The sequence below is a fragment of the Cricetulus griseus genome, chromosome 2 (genome assembly GCF_003668045.3).
Source record: "Cricetulus griseus strain 17A/GY chromosome 2, alternate assembly CriGri-PICRH-1.0, whole genome shotgun sequence".
Taxonomy (NCBI): Eukaryota; Metazoa; Chordata; class Mammalia; order Rodentia; family Cricetidae; genus Cricetulus; species Cricetulus griseus.
In genome coordinates, this window is record NC_048595.1 from 244,074,392 (window position 1) to 244,091,890 (window position 17,499).

Below are 17,499 nucleotides of genomic sequence, written 5' to 3' on the forward strand. Positions count from 1 at the left end.
GACTCACATCTGTTTGTTTAGATTTTTTTACAGGCTCAGACTCAATACAGGGAACTTGGTGTAAAGATATCCTTCAGACCATCATGAATTTTACCCCTCATAACTGGGCTTCACACACCCTCAGCTGTTTCCCAGCCCCTCTGCAGGTAATCTGGTCTGAATTACATATTAAATACACACTGAATCTTCCAATCACAGTGGCTTCTAGGGAGTTAGTCTTTGTGACAGCTAAAGAAAATTGGCTTTCATTTCCTTGTTGAAAATACTTGCTGATGGGGAAAGTCCTTCTGTGTTTGTTTATCTTATTGGTTGTTGAATAAAGCACTGTTGGCCAATAGGGGAGTAAGATAGGTGGGACTAGGAGTCGAGGAGGATTCTGGGAAATGTAGTAAAAAGAAGTCTTGTGATCCAGGCAGGAAGTGACATAGCAGGCAGACTCAGAATATAGGCAGGCACAAGCAGGAAATCACTCTCTTCCTCCCCCTCTCTTCTCTGGAGCCACCATGTGAGCCCGACAAGAGAGGAAGCATGCCGCCAGTGTCCTCGATCAGATAATTCTTTATAAAATATATAGATTAATAATTATGGCTGATACTTAAGACAGAGATAGCAGATAAGAAATCCTAGTCATTGGCCAGCAGCATTGTACCTAATATATAAGTCTCTGTGTGTTACTTAGGACCTTAACGTGGCAGCGGGTGGAACTGGGGAAGCTGGTGAAAAGATTTATTGTTACAAAAATCTCTTGAGTTGCTTCTCATCCTACTGAAGACTACATGTGTTTCTGAAAACATAAATGTTATAGTTTCATTTTTAAAAATGAATAGTTTTAGAATCTCACAAGAGTTAACACATGACCTGAAAAATTCTTTTCCTATCACTAAAATGGAGACAAATGTACTTTAATGAATGTCATAAAATATGTAGATATTAAAATTGACGGTGTTTGGATTTTTTTATCCATACAACAAAATTATAGCTGTGACTTCATAATAAAGAGAAAGGCAAACCTTACATATCTTCTGCTTCTCAGAGAAAATTTATGACATGGTAGACAATGGTGTTTCCATGACTTCTAGTGAAACTACAGCAGTGGTTCTCACATATTAGATTGCTCTGCAAAGCTTTCCAAGCTACAAATTTGTGGGTCCCAGCCTTAGAGCTTCTGGTTGACCGGATCTGGGCTAAGGCTTGAGGACTGGCTGGGACTGCTGGTCTGGGGACCATGATCAGAAGCCCTGGGTTATTGTAATCCATTTTCCTTATGGAGATAATAAAATGCGTAACCCGAGCAGTACACATTTCTTTTTCTTCCTTGTCTCCCTCCTCTCAAAGATTAGCAAAATATGATTGAAGAGACTTTGAATTCAAGCTTGCTTGGAATTTCTGTTGAGGAAGTACAGAAAAAGAAACTTGAGTTGCCAGTAGGCCAGCCTGTACATTTCCTAGTGTAGACATTCAGGCCTTCGTTACTGACTTACTCAAGGGAATTTAGTTTTGTAATGCCAGAACTGAATGCAGAACAGATTTCTCACCTCCATGTGTCCACTGTTCCTTTTACTATGTCCATTGGCATAAACTTTTGCTCTTCCTTTTAGGCATTCTTCAAACAAAATAATGTACCCCAGGAAAGTCGCTTTAACCTGAAAAAAAATGTGGAGGAGGAATACAGGAAGTGGAAGTCGATGACGGATGAGAATGAGATTATTACTCAGTTCTCTGTGCAAGGCTTTCCGCCCCTCTTCCTCTGTCTGCTCTGGAAGATGCTCCTGGAGACAGATCACATAAGCCAGATCGGCTACCGGTAAGCTGAGGCCTGGCTGCTGTCTGCTTCACAAAAGTGTTATCCATATACGAGGAGAGGTTAATTCTCACGCTTTGTCTTCTAGAGTATTGGAGAGAATTGGGGCCAGGGCCCTGGTAGCCCATGTGAGAACATTTGCAGATTTCTTGGTGTATGAGTTCTCTACATCAGCAGGAGGTCAGCAGCTTAATAAGTGCATTGAAATTCTTAATGACATGGTATGGAAGTATAACATTGTTACATTGGACAGATTAATTCTCTGCCTGGTAAGAATAAATAAATTTCTAAGCCTTCTTATCATCCTTTGATCAATCTGTATGAATGGGAGACCACATGCTGATTTCCTCTATTTGGCTTTAAAGACTTTAATGGATTCATGCTGCACTCAGGCTTCCTTAAAGAAAAAGAAATTTCTGAATTCTTCACTCAGTATATATTCAATATTTAGTATTACATTCACAAAGGTACAAAAGTGAATAAAACATATTTTTTTTTTCTGGCGTTGTGATGCTGTGATTCTCAGAGGCTTTCACTGGGGTTAGGAAGTAGTAAAAAGCCATTGCATTTCCTTGTAGCATGCTAGCTAATGTAACCATTCACTTCAGTAGTCAGAATTCAGACTGTTTCCCATTTATACCCAGCATGCTCCAAATGCTCCTTTGCCTCTGCCTATTGGTGTATCTCAAACAAAAGTTGTTTTTTTACCGGGCTTTGGTGGTGCACGCCTTTAATCCCAGCACTCGGTAGGCAGGCAGATCTCTGTGATTTCAAGGCCAGCCTGGTCTCCAGAGCAGGTGCCAGGATAGGCTCCAAAGCTACACAGAGAAACCCTGTCTCGAAAAAAAAGTTTTTTTTTTTTTTTCTTTTAAGTTTATTTTTATTTTTTATGTGTATTAGTGTTTTGCCTGCGTTTGGCTTAGACACCCCATGTTTGCAATGCTCATGGAGGCCAGAAGAGGGTGTCAGATCCCCTGGAGCTTGAGCTACAGGAAGTTCTAAGGAGCCATGCAGCTGCTGGGGATTGAACCCACATCCTCTGGACGAGTAGCCAGTGCTCCTAACCTCTGAGCCATCTCTCCAGCCCTTCAAGGAAAATTTTAAGAAAAGACTGAATTAGAGAATTAGACTGAAAAATTATATGTACACTTTTAAAAAATACAGTAGTGGCTGGGTACATTGGCACATGCTTATGATACCAGCAGATGCAGGGAGATTGTCACAAGTTCAAGGCCAGCCAGGGCATGGTGGTAATATATGCAGTGGCTTAGTTCATTGACATTGACCTCTTTCTGTGGAGCATAAACATACAGAGAGTTGTAATGTAGTAGGGGGCTAAGGTAAGTTGTAATGAAGGGAAAACACTGTCACACAACAAAGGGCATCACACATTACCCTCAATGACACACTGTCAAGGGAAGGTTTACTATAAGTTTACTGAATGTTTAATCTAAACATCCCTAGCCACAGGCATAGTGAACCATAAACAGGCCAGAAAGGGTCAAGTCATCTTTAGGATTGCTGGGAAATTGGTTTGGGGTAGACTAGACATTGAGGAAAATTGTAATACTATTGAGATTTGCTGTCTTAAAATTTAGCCTACTGGGTGGCAGGATCATACTTTTGAACAAATAGGACAATCTCAGTTAATTTTTCTGTTCATTCCCAAAGGCCATGCGTAGTCATGAAGGAAATGAAGCCCAGGTTTGTTATTTCATAATTCAGTTGCTGCTGCTCAAACCAAATGACTTCAGAAATCGAGTAAGTGATTTTGTGAAGGAGAATTCCCCAGAGCACTGGCTCCAGAATGACTGGCATACGAAGCATATGAACTACCACAAGGTACTGGCTCTAACGGGTTCTGCCTTGCTCTGCAAAGCAGCTTGGGGGTTGGGGGTTGGGGGGCACTCGATTAGTTGTAAAGTTATGCTAATGAATAGGATTAAATTGTAACTGCACTTTTAACACACATGGTTGCATATAAAGTGAAGAAAGCTGTAATAAAATTAATACAGTGTGTCTCTGGGGAAAGCTAGGGTGTCACCGATTTGCATATGCTTAGCACATGCCAGTTCCCAGCACCAAAAAAAATCAAAGATTGCTATTTTTTTAAAAAAATTAATATTTATAGTCCAGTGGTGGTGACACATGCCTTTAATTCTAGCATTTGGGAGTCAAGAGGCAGGAGGATCTCTGAGTTCGAGGCCCGCCTGGTCTATAGAGCAAGATCCAGGACAGGCTCCAAAGCTACACAGAGAAACCTTGTCTTCAAAAACAAAACAAAAAGATTAATATTTTCATTTTTTCTGTAACTCTTTAAGCATGCTTTTCTAAGATACTCTAAATGTCTGTCCCCTCACCCACAGAAGTATCCAGAGAAGCTGTATTTCGAAGGCCTGGCAGAACAGGTCGACCCTCCGGTGCCAATCCAGTCCCCCTATCTGCCCATCTATTTTGGAAATGTGTGTCTCCGGTTCCTTCCAGTATTTGATATAGTAATCCACAGATTCTTAGAGTTGCTTCCAGTGTCCAAATCACTGGAGACCCTTCTGGATCACCTAGGGGGCTTATATAAATTCCACGGTGAGTTTGTTCATGTTTTCATTCCATCTAATATCCTTTATGAGCAGACAGGCTGGGCTCTGCCATGTGGTAACAGTGGTTCTGCAGGTTTTAAAGTGCTGGAAGATAAGTGCAGTGAAATGATGTCAAAGATATGGTAAGACACACAGAGCAGGGCGATTTGACTATCAATAAAATGTGTCTTGGCAGGCCTCTGAATTACAACTTGAACTTTTGATGTAAATGATTTGTATGAGCAAGAGGGGTGAAAGAATATATGAGTCATTTTTTGGGGAAGACCCTGGTGATAGAAAAAAGGGCATATTTGAAGGAAAATTGCTTCATTAGACGGAATTAAGAATGTTTACCGAGGAGTTTCAAAGGAGACTGGAAAAGGAAAATATACTTGACTGCATGATCACATTAAATGCCAGTTTGGGTTTTAGAGCCTGAAGATGGTGGTCGGGTGGGGTCACTGAGTGGGACGTGAGCATGTGAGCAGTGTTTTAGAATACTGCCCTTTCAAAGCTTCCTCACAGCACTGGTGTAGAGTAGCCTCTCAGAAGCCGTGGGCTGTGACTAAAAACATGAGCCAGGAACACGACTCCCTGTGTGGCTGGTGCCTGCTTAGGAGACCACTGAAACCGTGGCCTTACGACTGGACACTGGAGCACGATGCAGGCCGTGAGAGACATGAAAGGCTCAGGGTAACCACAGCAGAGAAAAGCTGTCCCGGGGCAATTGTTAGTCCTTGATCTACAGTCTATGCAGAATAAGTGTCGGGTTCAAGGAAGAATGCCCTTAAAAACAGTGCTCTTTGGGTGTGGGAATGCGGTGTGTAATGGGTATGCATGTCTCCAGAGCTGGCTGTAACTCTGAGCAAGCACTGTTACAGTTGCTGAGGTCCCCTTCCTTAGATGCTGTTCTGGTTTCTTGCTGTTTGTCTCTGTAATAAAACCCTGTTCTGTACCAGGTTCTTTCTCCTGTTGCCTGTATTAAGGTTGACTCTTAATGTCAGTGCGTAAAGACCTGCCTCTCACTGTGACCATTTCCCAGTCCTATGTTTTTTGGCTGCTTTAACAGTTGCTAACCTTTTGCAAGTGGGAACAGGGCCGTAGCTGACGTCAATTTTTGCACAATAAATTTACTGAGGTGAAATTGTTCACTCAGAATAACTACCATCCTTAAATACTGCGTATATTAGTAGGACTTTTCTGGCTGACTGGGATTAAAGAACTCATCAAATGTAGTTGTTCAGCCCGTGAAGTAGTGTCACAATCTTCTTAGTTGTTTTCATGTAGTCTTGAAAACAACCAGTTCACTTTTAAACTTGTCAATAACCTGATAAACACGATGACCTGTTTTCTTCTTGGCAGACCGACCAGTGACTTATCTGTATAATACTTTGCACTATTATGAAATGTGCCTGAGAAACCGTGACCATCTCAAACGAAAACTTGTCCATGCAATCATCGGCTCCCTCAAAGATAACCGGCCACAGGGCTGGTGTCTCAGTGATACTTACCTGAAGCATGCTATGAATGCACGGGAGGACAATCCTTGGGTTCCAGAGGACTCCTACTATTGCAAGCTGATTGGCCGACTGGTAGACAATATCCTTTCTTCTGTCATGTTTCTTCACTCATTAGAAATAGTAGTACTTTAGCTTGTGAACTGTTTTTAAGGTAATGTTTTATGTATATCAAAACCTCATTTTTAGTTTCTTTTTTTTTTTTTGAACAGAGCCTCTGTGTTGCTCAGGCTGACCTTAAACTCCTTGCCTCAAGAATTACAACTGCAAGTGCACACCACTGCACTCCCCTTCAGTTCTTCGGGTGGGTGGGTGGATGGGTGGTGGGTGTGTGTGTGTGTGTGTGTGTGTGTGTGTGTGTGTGTGTGTGTGTGTGTGTGTGTGTGTGTGTGTGTGTGTTCTGAGACAGTCCAGCTATGTAGTTACAGCTGGCTTGGAACTTGCTGTGTGGACCAGGCTGGCCTTGGACACACAGATCTGCCTCCTAAGTGCTGGGATTAAAAGTGGCCTTAATGATTGTCATCTCCTTTTGAAATCTTAAATTGCATCATTATACCAGATAGGTGGGAATTTTCTCTGTTGCTATTCATACTTAAGAACAGACTTTAAAGACATTTGTTTCACAGTAGGAACTCTTACTTCAATTTCGTATACTATGTCTTACAGTGCAAGTATGTAGATGGAGTTTTTCTGTGTCATGGCAACCGCTCCCAAATAACCACACAGAGACTTATTGATTATTAATGCTTGGCTGATAGCTTCGGCTTGTCTCCAGCCAGCTCTTGAACTTAAATTAGCCCATTTCTGTTCATCTGTGTGCTGTCCCCAGGCTCGTTTACCTCATCTGTGAGCTCCCCATGTTGCTTCTTCCATATCTGGCTAGTGACTCCCCAGACTCTGCCCTTCTTCCCAGCATTCCTCTGCCCCCAAAATGCCTAGCTATTGGCATGTCAGTTCTTTATTAACCAATGAGAATAATACATATTCAGTTACACAAAAAGGTTATTTCACAGCACAGGTGTCCATTTGCTCCTGGAGAGCATTAGTCTTGTTACTTTAAAAGAATCCTTTAGAACCAGCTGTAGTGGCACATACCCCTAATCCTGGCACTTGGGAGACAGAGGCAGGAAGACTTCTAAAAGTTCAAGGCTAGCCTGGGCTGCATAGCAAGACCCTACCTTAGTTAGAGAATTAAATAAATAGTAAATCCTTGAGTACTTTCAAAACATACTGCTGTTAATAGACAGTAGTTAAGCTTTGAACTAAATAGCTGTAGTGTTGATGTTTTTATTTCTTCAGTTTGATTTCATGTGTACAGTTATGAGCAAGTCTACATAACATGTCTGTATACCATACCAGTGTTGTTTTCCTAAACAGGGGAATATATTTCTTAAGGTAAAAGAATTACACATTTAAAAGTAATTTTTATGTGAAATAGTCCTATAGCTGTAAAAGAAATAGCCTGAAGAAGCCTGAGGACACCTGCTTGTATGTGATCCTGTCTCCTGCTTGTATAGTGCCTGTTTTAAGAGCCATCTGTAAGAGCAACCACTTGTGTTTTCTGGGTATTGCTCAGTGTGCTTCAGTCATGTCATACTTACCTTGTGTTTAGTTTGTACTGTTTATCCTGTTATGTATTAATTGCAGTAAGTTACTTCTTGACAGCCCATAATCAGATAAGTGGATAATCAAATGAGATGCCTTCATTTAAAACATTGTGAGATCTGTAAACATTATATAATTGTGTCGTTAACCTCAGAATATTCTAAATGTTTTTCCTTAATCATTTGCACCCATGGCTGGCAAGTCTCCTGGGCCCTTCCCAAACTGTGACTGGAGATTCAATGAGTTCCCCAACCCTGCTGCCCATGCCTTGCATGTCACTTGTGTGGAACTCATGGCCTTGGCAGTTCCAGGCAAAGATGTTGGGAATGCCCTTCTAAATGTCGTCCTGAAAAGGTCTGTGTCCTTTTTCATGTAGTAAGAGTTGGTTTATTTCTGAAGCTGTTACTGTCGGGCAAACCTGTGCCCCAAATTGAGCACTGTGCATAATACCCGTCTTTTGGTTCCCAGTCTCATCTCCATAGTGTAAGTGTAAGAGAATGAATGATGCTTGGATTTGGAAGAGCGAGGTTTGTTCACATTGATGCCTCTTATCACCTGCTTGTCACTAATTAACTTGTCACTAATAAGTCTCTACAGATCCCCAGGGACAGGGGATGTAGCTTGATTTTAGAGCACTTGTCTAGTAAGTGCTAGATGGTAGGTTAAGTCCCCAACCAAAACCCCAACCCGCACAAAAAGTTTTCTTAGAAGATCAGCAAAAAAAGTAGGAAATAACGATTGGGAGAAAGTAGAAATAAGTTCAAATAGTCTTTTCAGCCCCATAACTATTGTTAAAGGACACACACACACAGGACTTATTTTGTTTGTATTATAGTTTTTTTCAATTAAATGTCCATTGTTGTTTGGAGTTGATCAATTGTGAATCTTCTTAATCACTTTTGTTTTCAAAACAAGATCCTTGGTCAGTCATATAAAATGTTTTAATAATTTTACATTTTTTTCTGTCTTCTTGCAGTCAGCCCTTGGTGCCAAGAGAGAACATTACAGCATGGATGAACGCAATTGGTTTGATCATCACTGCCCTCCCGGTGAGTTCCTAGCCGTGGTTTGTACATCCCAGTGTTCACTGCATGGTAGTGATGCTGTGAACTCACTGTTCACTGTCGACCCAGACAAATAGGTGTACACAGAGTGAGCCTACAGTGGGATAGCGTGAGCGTTAATGAACGGTTTCATTCTTCAGTCTTCCATACCATTACTTTTTAAAATATTATAATGAGCTGGAGATGAAGCTCATCTAATGCATGAAGCCCTGGGTGGGAGATCCAGCAGCACGTGAACTTGGTGTGGAGGCACACACCCATAATCTCAGCACTTGGGAGGTAGAGGCAGGAAGATTGACGTTTTCAGGCCATCCTCAGCTACAGCATCAGTTTGAGGCTAGCCTGCGCTACCCGAGGCCCTGTCTCAACACATACACACAGTTCTGATCACTATTCTCTTGCCATTCTACTGCAGTTCTCAATGTGTCTACTAAACTTACCAGTCTCTGCCACTACCAACTCACCTAGCCAGCCTTCATTTCTGTCTCATACTCTGATCTGTTTTTGGCCAATTAGCATGTTATATGTCCTGCCATCCCTCCTGCACACTGCTCACTGAGAAATAATTTAGGTCTAGTATGTTAGTAAATAAGACATTGTGCCAGAGTTCTTCCCCCTCCCATTATCTAGCAACTCTAGGCATGTGACGTCTCCCTTCTCTGACCTCCTCATTGTCTCTTGAGCTTGAAGTAACTTTAAGCACCATGCTCTCTACTTTTGGGTAGCCTTGTGAGTCTATGTTTTGCTACATGTTTTCAAAATAGAATACAGGTGTTTGTTTCTGTTCTTTACGTGTATACCAGACTTGTCTATGTAGTAACTATTGGTAAAGTCAGTTTATTGCATGGTAAATATCAGTCACTAAGTAATGCGCTGCAGAGGTGCAAGTCATCCTTGTTCCCGGTCAGGCTGATCAGTGCAAAGCTGATCTGTTTCAGAATGTCCCTTCACAGACACAAGGCAGAGAAAAGGAAACCATTAGTGGACGGGAAAGTTTAGGAGCATGTAAGCTTTGAGGTCAAATACTGGATAGGTGTTTTGTTTTGTTTTGTTTTTTAACCAGAATTCCCTCTGCTTTTAAAGGAACCGTACTGGATTGTCCTCCATGACCGAATTGTGAGTGTCATCAGCAGTCCTAGCCTGACATCAGAGACTGAGTGGGTTGGCTATCCATTCCGACTCTTCGACTTCACCGCTTGTCATCAGTCCTACTCCGAGATGAGCTGCAGCTATACCTTAGCACTTGCACACGCTGTGTGGCACCATTCTAGCATTGGGCAGCTTTCACTCATTCCAAAGTAAGAGTTGGAATTTCTTAAAGAGATGTGGCAGCTTTGTTTTCTCAAGTCTGGTTTACAGGTGGAGTGTGTTTCTCCTTCATGAGGATTGCAGAGTAAGGGTGTTTCAAATAGTGGAGGCCTTGGTTAATCAGAAAGCCTCTTTTATTTCAGAATTGTTGGTTTTCATTTCTTCTATGTATGAGTAGGAATATCTGCTGTCTCATTTTCCATGGTGTTTTCAAGAGGTTTAGTTGAATCTATGCTTTCTCCAGAATGTATCACTAAAATCACCTTTGGAACGGAAAAACTGGCCTGTCTATTTTCAGATTCTTTTTGTTGACTGTAAAATGCTATCAATTAGACTTACATTTCATGAGAATGGCATTTTCATAAATTCTGTTTACTTTTTAGATAATTCACCTGTCGTGTAATACCTGTACTTTAAGAATTACTTTTAAATCTGAAGTAATTTCTTTCAGTGATCACTCAATTGAAAGTAAGAGCCAGTGAGATATGCAAGATTGATTATAAGTATAATTGTTAAAAAGATGGGGAGAAGGCTCAGACTGTAAGAGTGTGTGCTTTGCAGAGATGAAGACCTGAGTTCACATCCCCAGAGTGCACACACACAAAGCTAGACATGGCTACCCCTATGCCAGCAACCACAGTGCTGAGGAGGAGTGGCAACAGTAGGATCTCTGGATGCCAGCCCAGCTCCAGCTTCAGTGACAGACCCTTCTAAGGGAATAAGGAGCATGACGGAGCAGATGTGTTTCTCTGGCCGCTGCACACAGGCATGTGTACTCACAGAAGTACACATACTGCCCCCACATACTTGTACACAAAAAGAAATGATATTGTTACCACAACTAAATGGAACTTTTAAAAAAGTCTTCTTAACTATTTTTTATAAATAGTATATTAACATAATTCAAAGAATTCAATTGATTGAACTTCATCAGAGATTTTTGTTTTCATCTTCACCCTTCAGGTTTCTCACTGAAGTGCTTCTTCCTGTGGTGAAAACTGAGTTCCAGTTGCTGTATGTGTATCATCTTGTAGGGCCGTTTTTACAAAGATTCCAACAGGAGAGGACCCGCTGCATGATCGAGGTAAAGTGCCAGTCTGAAAGCGTGTTTGTCACAATGGAGGTCAGCTGTGAGTAGTAACGTCAGTTTCAGAGAGCTGGAGCCGCTTTATAGGGTTTAGTGGAGCTGTCAGCAGTTTGGTGTCCCAGTGCATTGAACTGGAGATGGCAGGGGCAATTAGCTGTCATCAAGGAGGAAGTCAAGAGTTAAGGGCACAGCGTACATTTGAGAATTTAGTGTCATTATTTAAAGTCATGAGAGTGGATGAAGTCAAGCATTCTGAGAAAATGAGCAAGAAGTGAGTTACTAAAATCACAGGGGCTGCAGAGATAGCTCAGTGGTTAAGAGCACTTCATGCTCTTGCTGAGGACCTAGGTTCAGATCCCAAAACCTACATGGCAGCTCACAACCACCCGTAATTCCAGTTTCAGGGGATCTGACTTCCTCCTCTGGTATCTTGGATACCAGGTATGCACATGGTGCACATACATACATGTGAATTAGACAAATCTTTTTGTTTTGTTTTGTTTTGTTTAATTAGCAAGCAAAGGGAACTAGGAAGGTACACTGGAAGCCTAAGCATCCCTGGAGTGCATTTATTCCAGAGATGGCATCTGGAAAGGAAATCATACATCTAAATTCTAAGACACTAAAGTGTAAGGAGGCTTTCTCGTTAGGCCATTCTGTAGCACTGTGATTCCACCCTGAATGCAGGCTTTGTGTTAGCTCTGTGAACATAGAGATGCATGACCTGGGACTGTTCTGCACACGCGCCATCCTGTGTGCCGGTGTGGGAGGCCAGATGTGTTCTGTTGAGTTATTCGGTCATTTAAATAACCTGACATTACTCTCTGCATAGATTGGTGTGGCATTTTATGACATGCTGTTGAATGTAGACCAGTGCAGCACACACTTAAATTTCATGGACCCCATCTGTGACTTCCTGTATCATATGAAGTACATGTTTACTGGTGACAGTGTAAAAGAACAAGTAAGTATTTTTTTTTTAACTTTTTAATGATGTTTGACCTATCAAACTTGAATACATGGTGATAAACATTTTTGTTTGAATGAATATTTCAGTTTGTGAGGTATCTGTTATCTAACCTAAAGCCAGAAGAGAACATTATTCTAGATACTGCAATTAAAAAAAAAAAAAAAGGATCTCTTTGGCTTTTCACGGTGATACTTGAAACAAAGCATCTGAAACAAACCTAAGGCATCCAGTGAATAATAGTCTCATTCAGTAGTCATCATGTGGAGAAAGCAGTGTGGTGTGTTTAAAAGACCCAAGAGGGTGTGTGTTCTCAGTGAGAGAGGCTTCCCTTCCCCCACTGATTAGGGTCTCCTGTGGGACTTTGAACACACAGTGACACAGCTAGAAGTCAAGCCAGGCCTGGTCAAGAGATTGGCATGTAGAGAGTTTCTGAAGAGCATGAGGGTTCTCAACCTGAAGAACAAAGTCCCAGGCAAATGTCTCCCACCATTTAGAAGGGTTCCACGTGGAATCACATGACACAGCATCAGAACCATGGTGAACTGGGAGGGATGCACACCAACTCTCCATATGAAGAGGCACTTCCCACTAGAGCTGGCTTCAAGTGGGAAAAACCTCCTTTGCCACACACGTTTCCTGTGTGTATGAAACCATCTGAGTAGGTTTGGGGGTGTCAGTGTGGCAGATAGGTGAAGTACAGCCCCACTGTTTGGGGGTGTCAGTGTGGCAGATAAGTGAAGTAGAGCCCCACTGTTTGGGGGGTGTCAGTGTGGCAGATAGGTGAAGTACAGCCCCACTGTTTGGGGGTTGTCAGTGTGGCAGATAGGTGAAGTACAGCCCCTTCTTCTCAATACTTGATTGCTGTTCCCCTCCCTTTCTGGCAGGGCAGTTTTCAGATTTAGTTCTGTTGGATTTTTCTTCTAATCAGCTCTATCACTGGCATGTGTTGTTCTTTGAGCATGTTCACCCCCTCTGTCAGGGAGGAAGATAATTGCTGTGTCAGTGTCCGAACGCTGGTCTACAGTGTTCGCTCTTTGGAGCTGAGACCAACCAGAATGACATGGGCTACTTTATGCCTTCACAGCAATGTTGGAGATAACAGTTTCTTTCTGAGGGAGGGAGGGAAGGAGGGAGAGACGGAGGGAGGGAGGGAGGAAGGAAAGAAGGAAGGAAGGCATTTCTTTTAGTGTCTGCTTCTGTTAAGACAAAAAATGGGAGAACTGATGAATGTTTTTTTAAAACCAAAATGTATTCTTGTATTTGGACTTAAACTTTGACAAGGGTTTAAAGCAGAAGGAAACATTGCTGACAACTCGATTCCGCCTCCTAAGATCAAAGAACAGTAAAGCTAAGACAGCAGGGAGACCAGTGCACTCATCTAAAATACTCTCTGGAAGCACCTGATACTGTGCAGACGCTGCTGGTTCCATCTAATGTGTGTGAGGAACCCAAGTATAAAATCAAGAAAGCAGCTTTAAGATAAATGTTGTAAATGTTAGTTATCCAAAAAACTTTAAGATGTACGTATTCTTCCTAGCATATATAGCGTTTGGGAAGGATAACAGAGTTTTTAGATGTCTGCAGCTTCTAATGGGAACAGTTCTAGTTGTGTTAGCAGGATAACTGGGTAGGTAGATGGGTGGAAAGTTCCTGAAGTGTGTGCATAGACAGAGATATACACACCACATGTACACATACATTGTGTATGGGAGGAAGAATACACATATATGCTTACCTGTGTAAGAAAAGGTGTATCTGTTTTTGTAAAACTTCCTGAAGAGACTCTGACCAGCTCCACCGTGATGAGAATGGCTTCGCAGGCCTTGCCCTTTTCCCCATTCCCTCTGCCTTGCTAAAAACCATTAGATTACATTCCTAAAGCTAGCCACCAAGATCTGTTCCCTTATTTGGCTGCTTAATCCTCCCAAGGCTGACTTCCAAGGTGAAGTCTGGCAACCACAAGCTCTCTTTGGCTCACCTAATTAACATGCCCAATTAAAATTAAACACCTCATCCTAACACAGGGTTTTCCCTTGTACCTTTATAGACTGCCATTTTCCTCTGGGCCATGCCTGTCTGCCCTCTATCCAGAGGCAGTCTTTGTCCTCTGGGGCAAATACTTCTGCCCCCTCTCCCCTGCTCCCTGTTCCCTTCCCCTTCTCCCTCATCCTCTGTCTCCTGTCTTTGTCTCTTACTCCCTGCCCTCTGTCTCTCTGGAGCAGATAAATCTCCTTTGTGCTGAGAACTTGGCCTAGGGAATCCTGAACTGATACATTTCCTTTCTTTCCCCATCTGCCAACCCCCCTCTATATAGGAAATACTGTTGAAAACTGGAGTCGCTTCTGTACAAGTAAAACTACTAATTTTTTTTTTAATTGCATTCTCCTTTCTCAGGTGGAGAAGATTATCTGTAATTTAAAGCCTGCCTTAAAGCTTCGTCTTCGATTCATCACACATATTAGCAAGATGGAGCCAGCCGTGCCTCCCCAAGCCCTCAACAGTGGCTCTCCAGCACCTCAGTCTACTCAGGTGCCAGCATCTCTACCAGTAACTCAGTGAAGCCAGAGACGCCGTGGTGCAGAAGAACAAATCTCCCTGCGAAAGTGACTCAGGCCTCCTAAATCTGAACACCGTGCCCTGTGCGGATGGGACAGAAGCATGTTCAGATTGGTTTATTGTGATTCAAATACTGGATCTCTTGACACCTTATAATTTCCTTCTCCCTGTCTATATTTTTGTCTCTGAGAGATTAAATACGCTACATGTTGTTCATATTCATAGCATAGGGAACATGGGGTTTCTCTAACTAAGTGGCTTCAGATTTCTTGTTTCAGACATTTTTTAAATTACTCTACGTGACATCTTCACATTTCATGTACATTATCTTAAAGACACAACACATGTAAAGTGGACATTACAAACCCTTTTATATATGTGTCCTTGGTATGTCTTCAGAATAGAGCCTTTTATTAATGAAAGGGCCTTATATTTACAAGAACAAGAGGTTTCATATTCTTTTGTAACTGGCTGTAAATTTTTATTGTAAATTTTAAATTTGCAAATATTTCCAAATAAATGAAGTAAAGTTTCTACCAAAGTAAATGAGGGTTTTGCCTTTGCTCTGAACTTTCTGTGTAAAAGAGTCAGAAACCATGTAAGAAAAGAGCATCTGAGGTATATGAATTTCAATAAACCCATGCTCAAATGTGTGATTCCCTGATATGTTTTTGAGATACAGTGGCTGCCTTTCCAGGGTCATACTCACCTGGCAGATGACAGGACTCTTCTGCTTCGCTGGGTTTTAATAACCTCCCACGTTTTCAATCTAGTACACATTTTAGCTCTTTAAGGCTTGTGTGATTTTTGAGGTGCTAGTTAAAGGGAAATGGCATTTTGAAAAACCTTGAAAGCCAGTGAAAGTCAAATGAACAAATTGTATGATTTCTTTAATGGCCTAATGTGAACACCTGCTGCTTGGAAACCTAGGCTGCCCTCAGTGTCCGCACTAAGAATCTTAACATCTTCACCTGGGAATCTTGAGTTATTCTTTGAAAAAAAAAAAAAAAAAAAAAGATATGATGATAAATTAGCCAGCTACACTCCAGATTCTTACTATGAAGTATGTTTCTCCTAGACCTTTATTTTTGTAGTTCATGTTCTTATAATCTCTAAATCTTTATTTGCCGTGTGTGGCCATCTTATAATATATAATGGTGTCATTAATGTTTCTAGGCTAATCAATATTCTTAATCTTCAGAAATTTTACAGTAGGAATGATTCGAATTGTTACTCTTTTTTTGTTTTGTTTTGTTTTTTCGAGACAGGGTTTCTCTGTGTAGCTTTGGAGCCTATCCTGGCACTCACTCTGGAGACCAGGCTGGCCTCGAACTCACAGAGATCCACCTGCCTCTGCCTCCCAAGTGCTGGGATTAAAGGCGTGTGCCACCAACGCCTGGCCAGAATTGTTATTCTTAACATAGTCTCAGTATATTCTTTGTACCTCAGGGAGATCCTAGGATGGGAACATTTGACCCTGACATTTATATTATATCACTGTATATATTTGTTATTGAACACAAGAATGAACTGCAGTCTAACCACTTTCTCAAGGGCATAATCATACTAGTAAATTTGTTAAAAATTAAGTTTTTCCCTGTCTAGCTTAAGTTATTAGAGACATTAATAGGAGGCAGAAACTTTGGGTGTATAACTGGGAGAAGAAAATCACTACATCATTGTATCTTAAAAAAAGGTTTGGGTGCTTGTTTGCAATGAGTAACTGACTGCCAAGCATGACCCCTGTGCTGGGCACCCTGCCTCCACTGTGTGGGCGGGCCAGTGTTTATAGCTGCATGTGGCTAGTGAACATTTAAAATTTGGAACTGAATTTTAAATTTTTCTTAAGCTTTAGTGTAAATAACTACATGTAGCTACTATATTGTACAAGGTACTGTAAAGGTACCTCCTAATTATCTAAAATTAATTCAATAAAATGTACTGTGAAGGCCATAGAGGCAGTAATTAGGCCTAAACTCTAGGAGTGCATTTGAAAAATCATATGGTCATGCCTCACTAACATGTAGCTGCTAAAACAATAAAATAAAAAAAAAATAAAAAAAAACCTCATGTAGCCAATTGCATTACAGTTCCCTGCAGTTGCTACGTACATTGAAGTGAGGGCAAACACACATGGCTGCACATGTTCTGACAATCTCACTTTATTTTCATTTGTATCTTCTTCCCTCAGCTTATTTCAGAGCCAAGCTGAGTTTTTAGAATGCCTAAGAGTTTTAGTTAATCAGGCATGCTGCCGTTGGCAGTGATGAGAGGCTGGGCTTCTCAAAGCCTAGGGGACGTTAGGCAGACTCCCAATATGTATTAGTAGCTCTTGGAAAAACAAAAACAACCAGTGATTTCTCTGGTTCCTGCATAGATGTTTGTGAACTCCTTTGCAGATACCTGCACAACAATTGTTCTTTAAATATCAATGTTATGGTTGCTTAAAAAAAGAAAGGGTCATCTACTGTCAGTGAGCTTGGAGATTGTCTAAGCTTGTGGTTATCCATTTTACAGGTAAGACAGAAAGCAACTTTTTTCTTTTTTTTTTTAATTTATGTGCATTGATGTTTTGCCATGGGTGTCAGGTCCCCTGGAATTGGAGTTACAGACCATTGTGAACTCCCATGTGGGTGCTGGGAATTGAACCTGGGTACTCTGGAAGAAAAGTCAATGCTCTTAACCCCTGAGCCTTCTCTCCAGTCCCAGAAACCAACTTTCAGTGGCTTCAAAGTCTTAGACTGTTTTAGGGATGATTATTTCTATGCCTTGTAGGAATCTTTACAATGATTTTAAGAAGGATGTGTGTGTGTGTGTGTGTGTGTGTGTGTGTGTGTGTGTGTGTGTGTGTCTGTGTCTGTGTCTGTGTCTGTGTGTCTGTGTGTGATGTATATGTGTGGTATAGTATATCATGGGTAAGTATGGTGCATGTTTTTGGAAAGATGTAGACAACAGAATTTTATAATGAGTTTATTACAAAACAAATCACATCTTTTGAACAACGTGAACACAGCT

At 41.4% G+C, this 17,499-nt stretch overlaps 1 protein-coding gene across 2 annotated transcripts in view; it reads left to right on the top strand.

Moving 5' to 3' along the window:
• Med23 (mediator complex subunit 23) overlaps positions 1-15,133 on the top strand; it is a 43,223-nt gene extending 28,090 nt beyond the window's left edge. The window contains exons 19-30 of one of the 2 annotated variants that reach the window (XM_027402910.2): positions 22-146; positions 1,599-1,804; positions 1,890-2,070; positions 3,473-3,643; positions 4,168-4,384; positions 5,740-5,976; positions 7,688-7,853; positions 8,476-8,548; positions 9,647-9,861; positions 10,835-10,955; positions 11,791-11,922; positions 14,323-15,133. In XM_027402910.2, the coding sequence (XP_027258711.1) occupies positions 22-146; positions 1,599-1,804; positions 1,890-2,070; positions 3,473-3,643; positions 4,168-4,384; positions 5,740-5,976; positions 7,688-7,853; positions 8,476-8,548; positions 9,647-9,861; positions 10,835-10,955; positions 11,791-11,922; positions 14,323-14,487 (2,009 nt within the window). In that variant the 3' untranslated portion in view covers positions 14,488-15,133. The remainder of the gene's footprint in view (positions 1-21; positions 147-1,598; positions 1,805-1,889; positions 2,071-3,472; positions 3,644-4,167; positions 4,385-5,739; positions 5,977-7,687; positions 7,854-8,475; positions 8,549-9,646; positions 9,862-10,834; positions 10,956-11,790; positions 11,923-14,322) is intronic. The other variant, XM_027402911.2, reaches the window with a different exon arrangement.
• Positions 15,134-17,499: the final 2,366 nt, after the last annotated feature.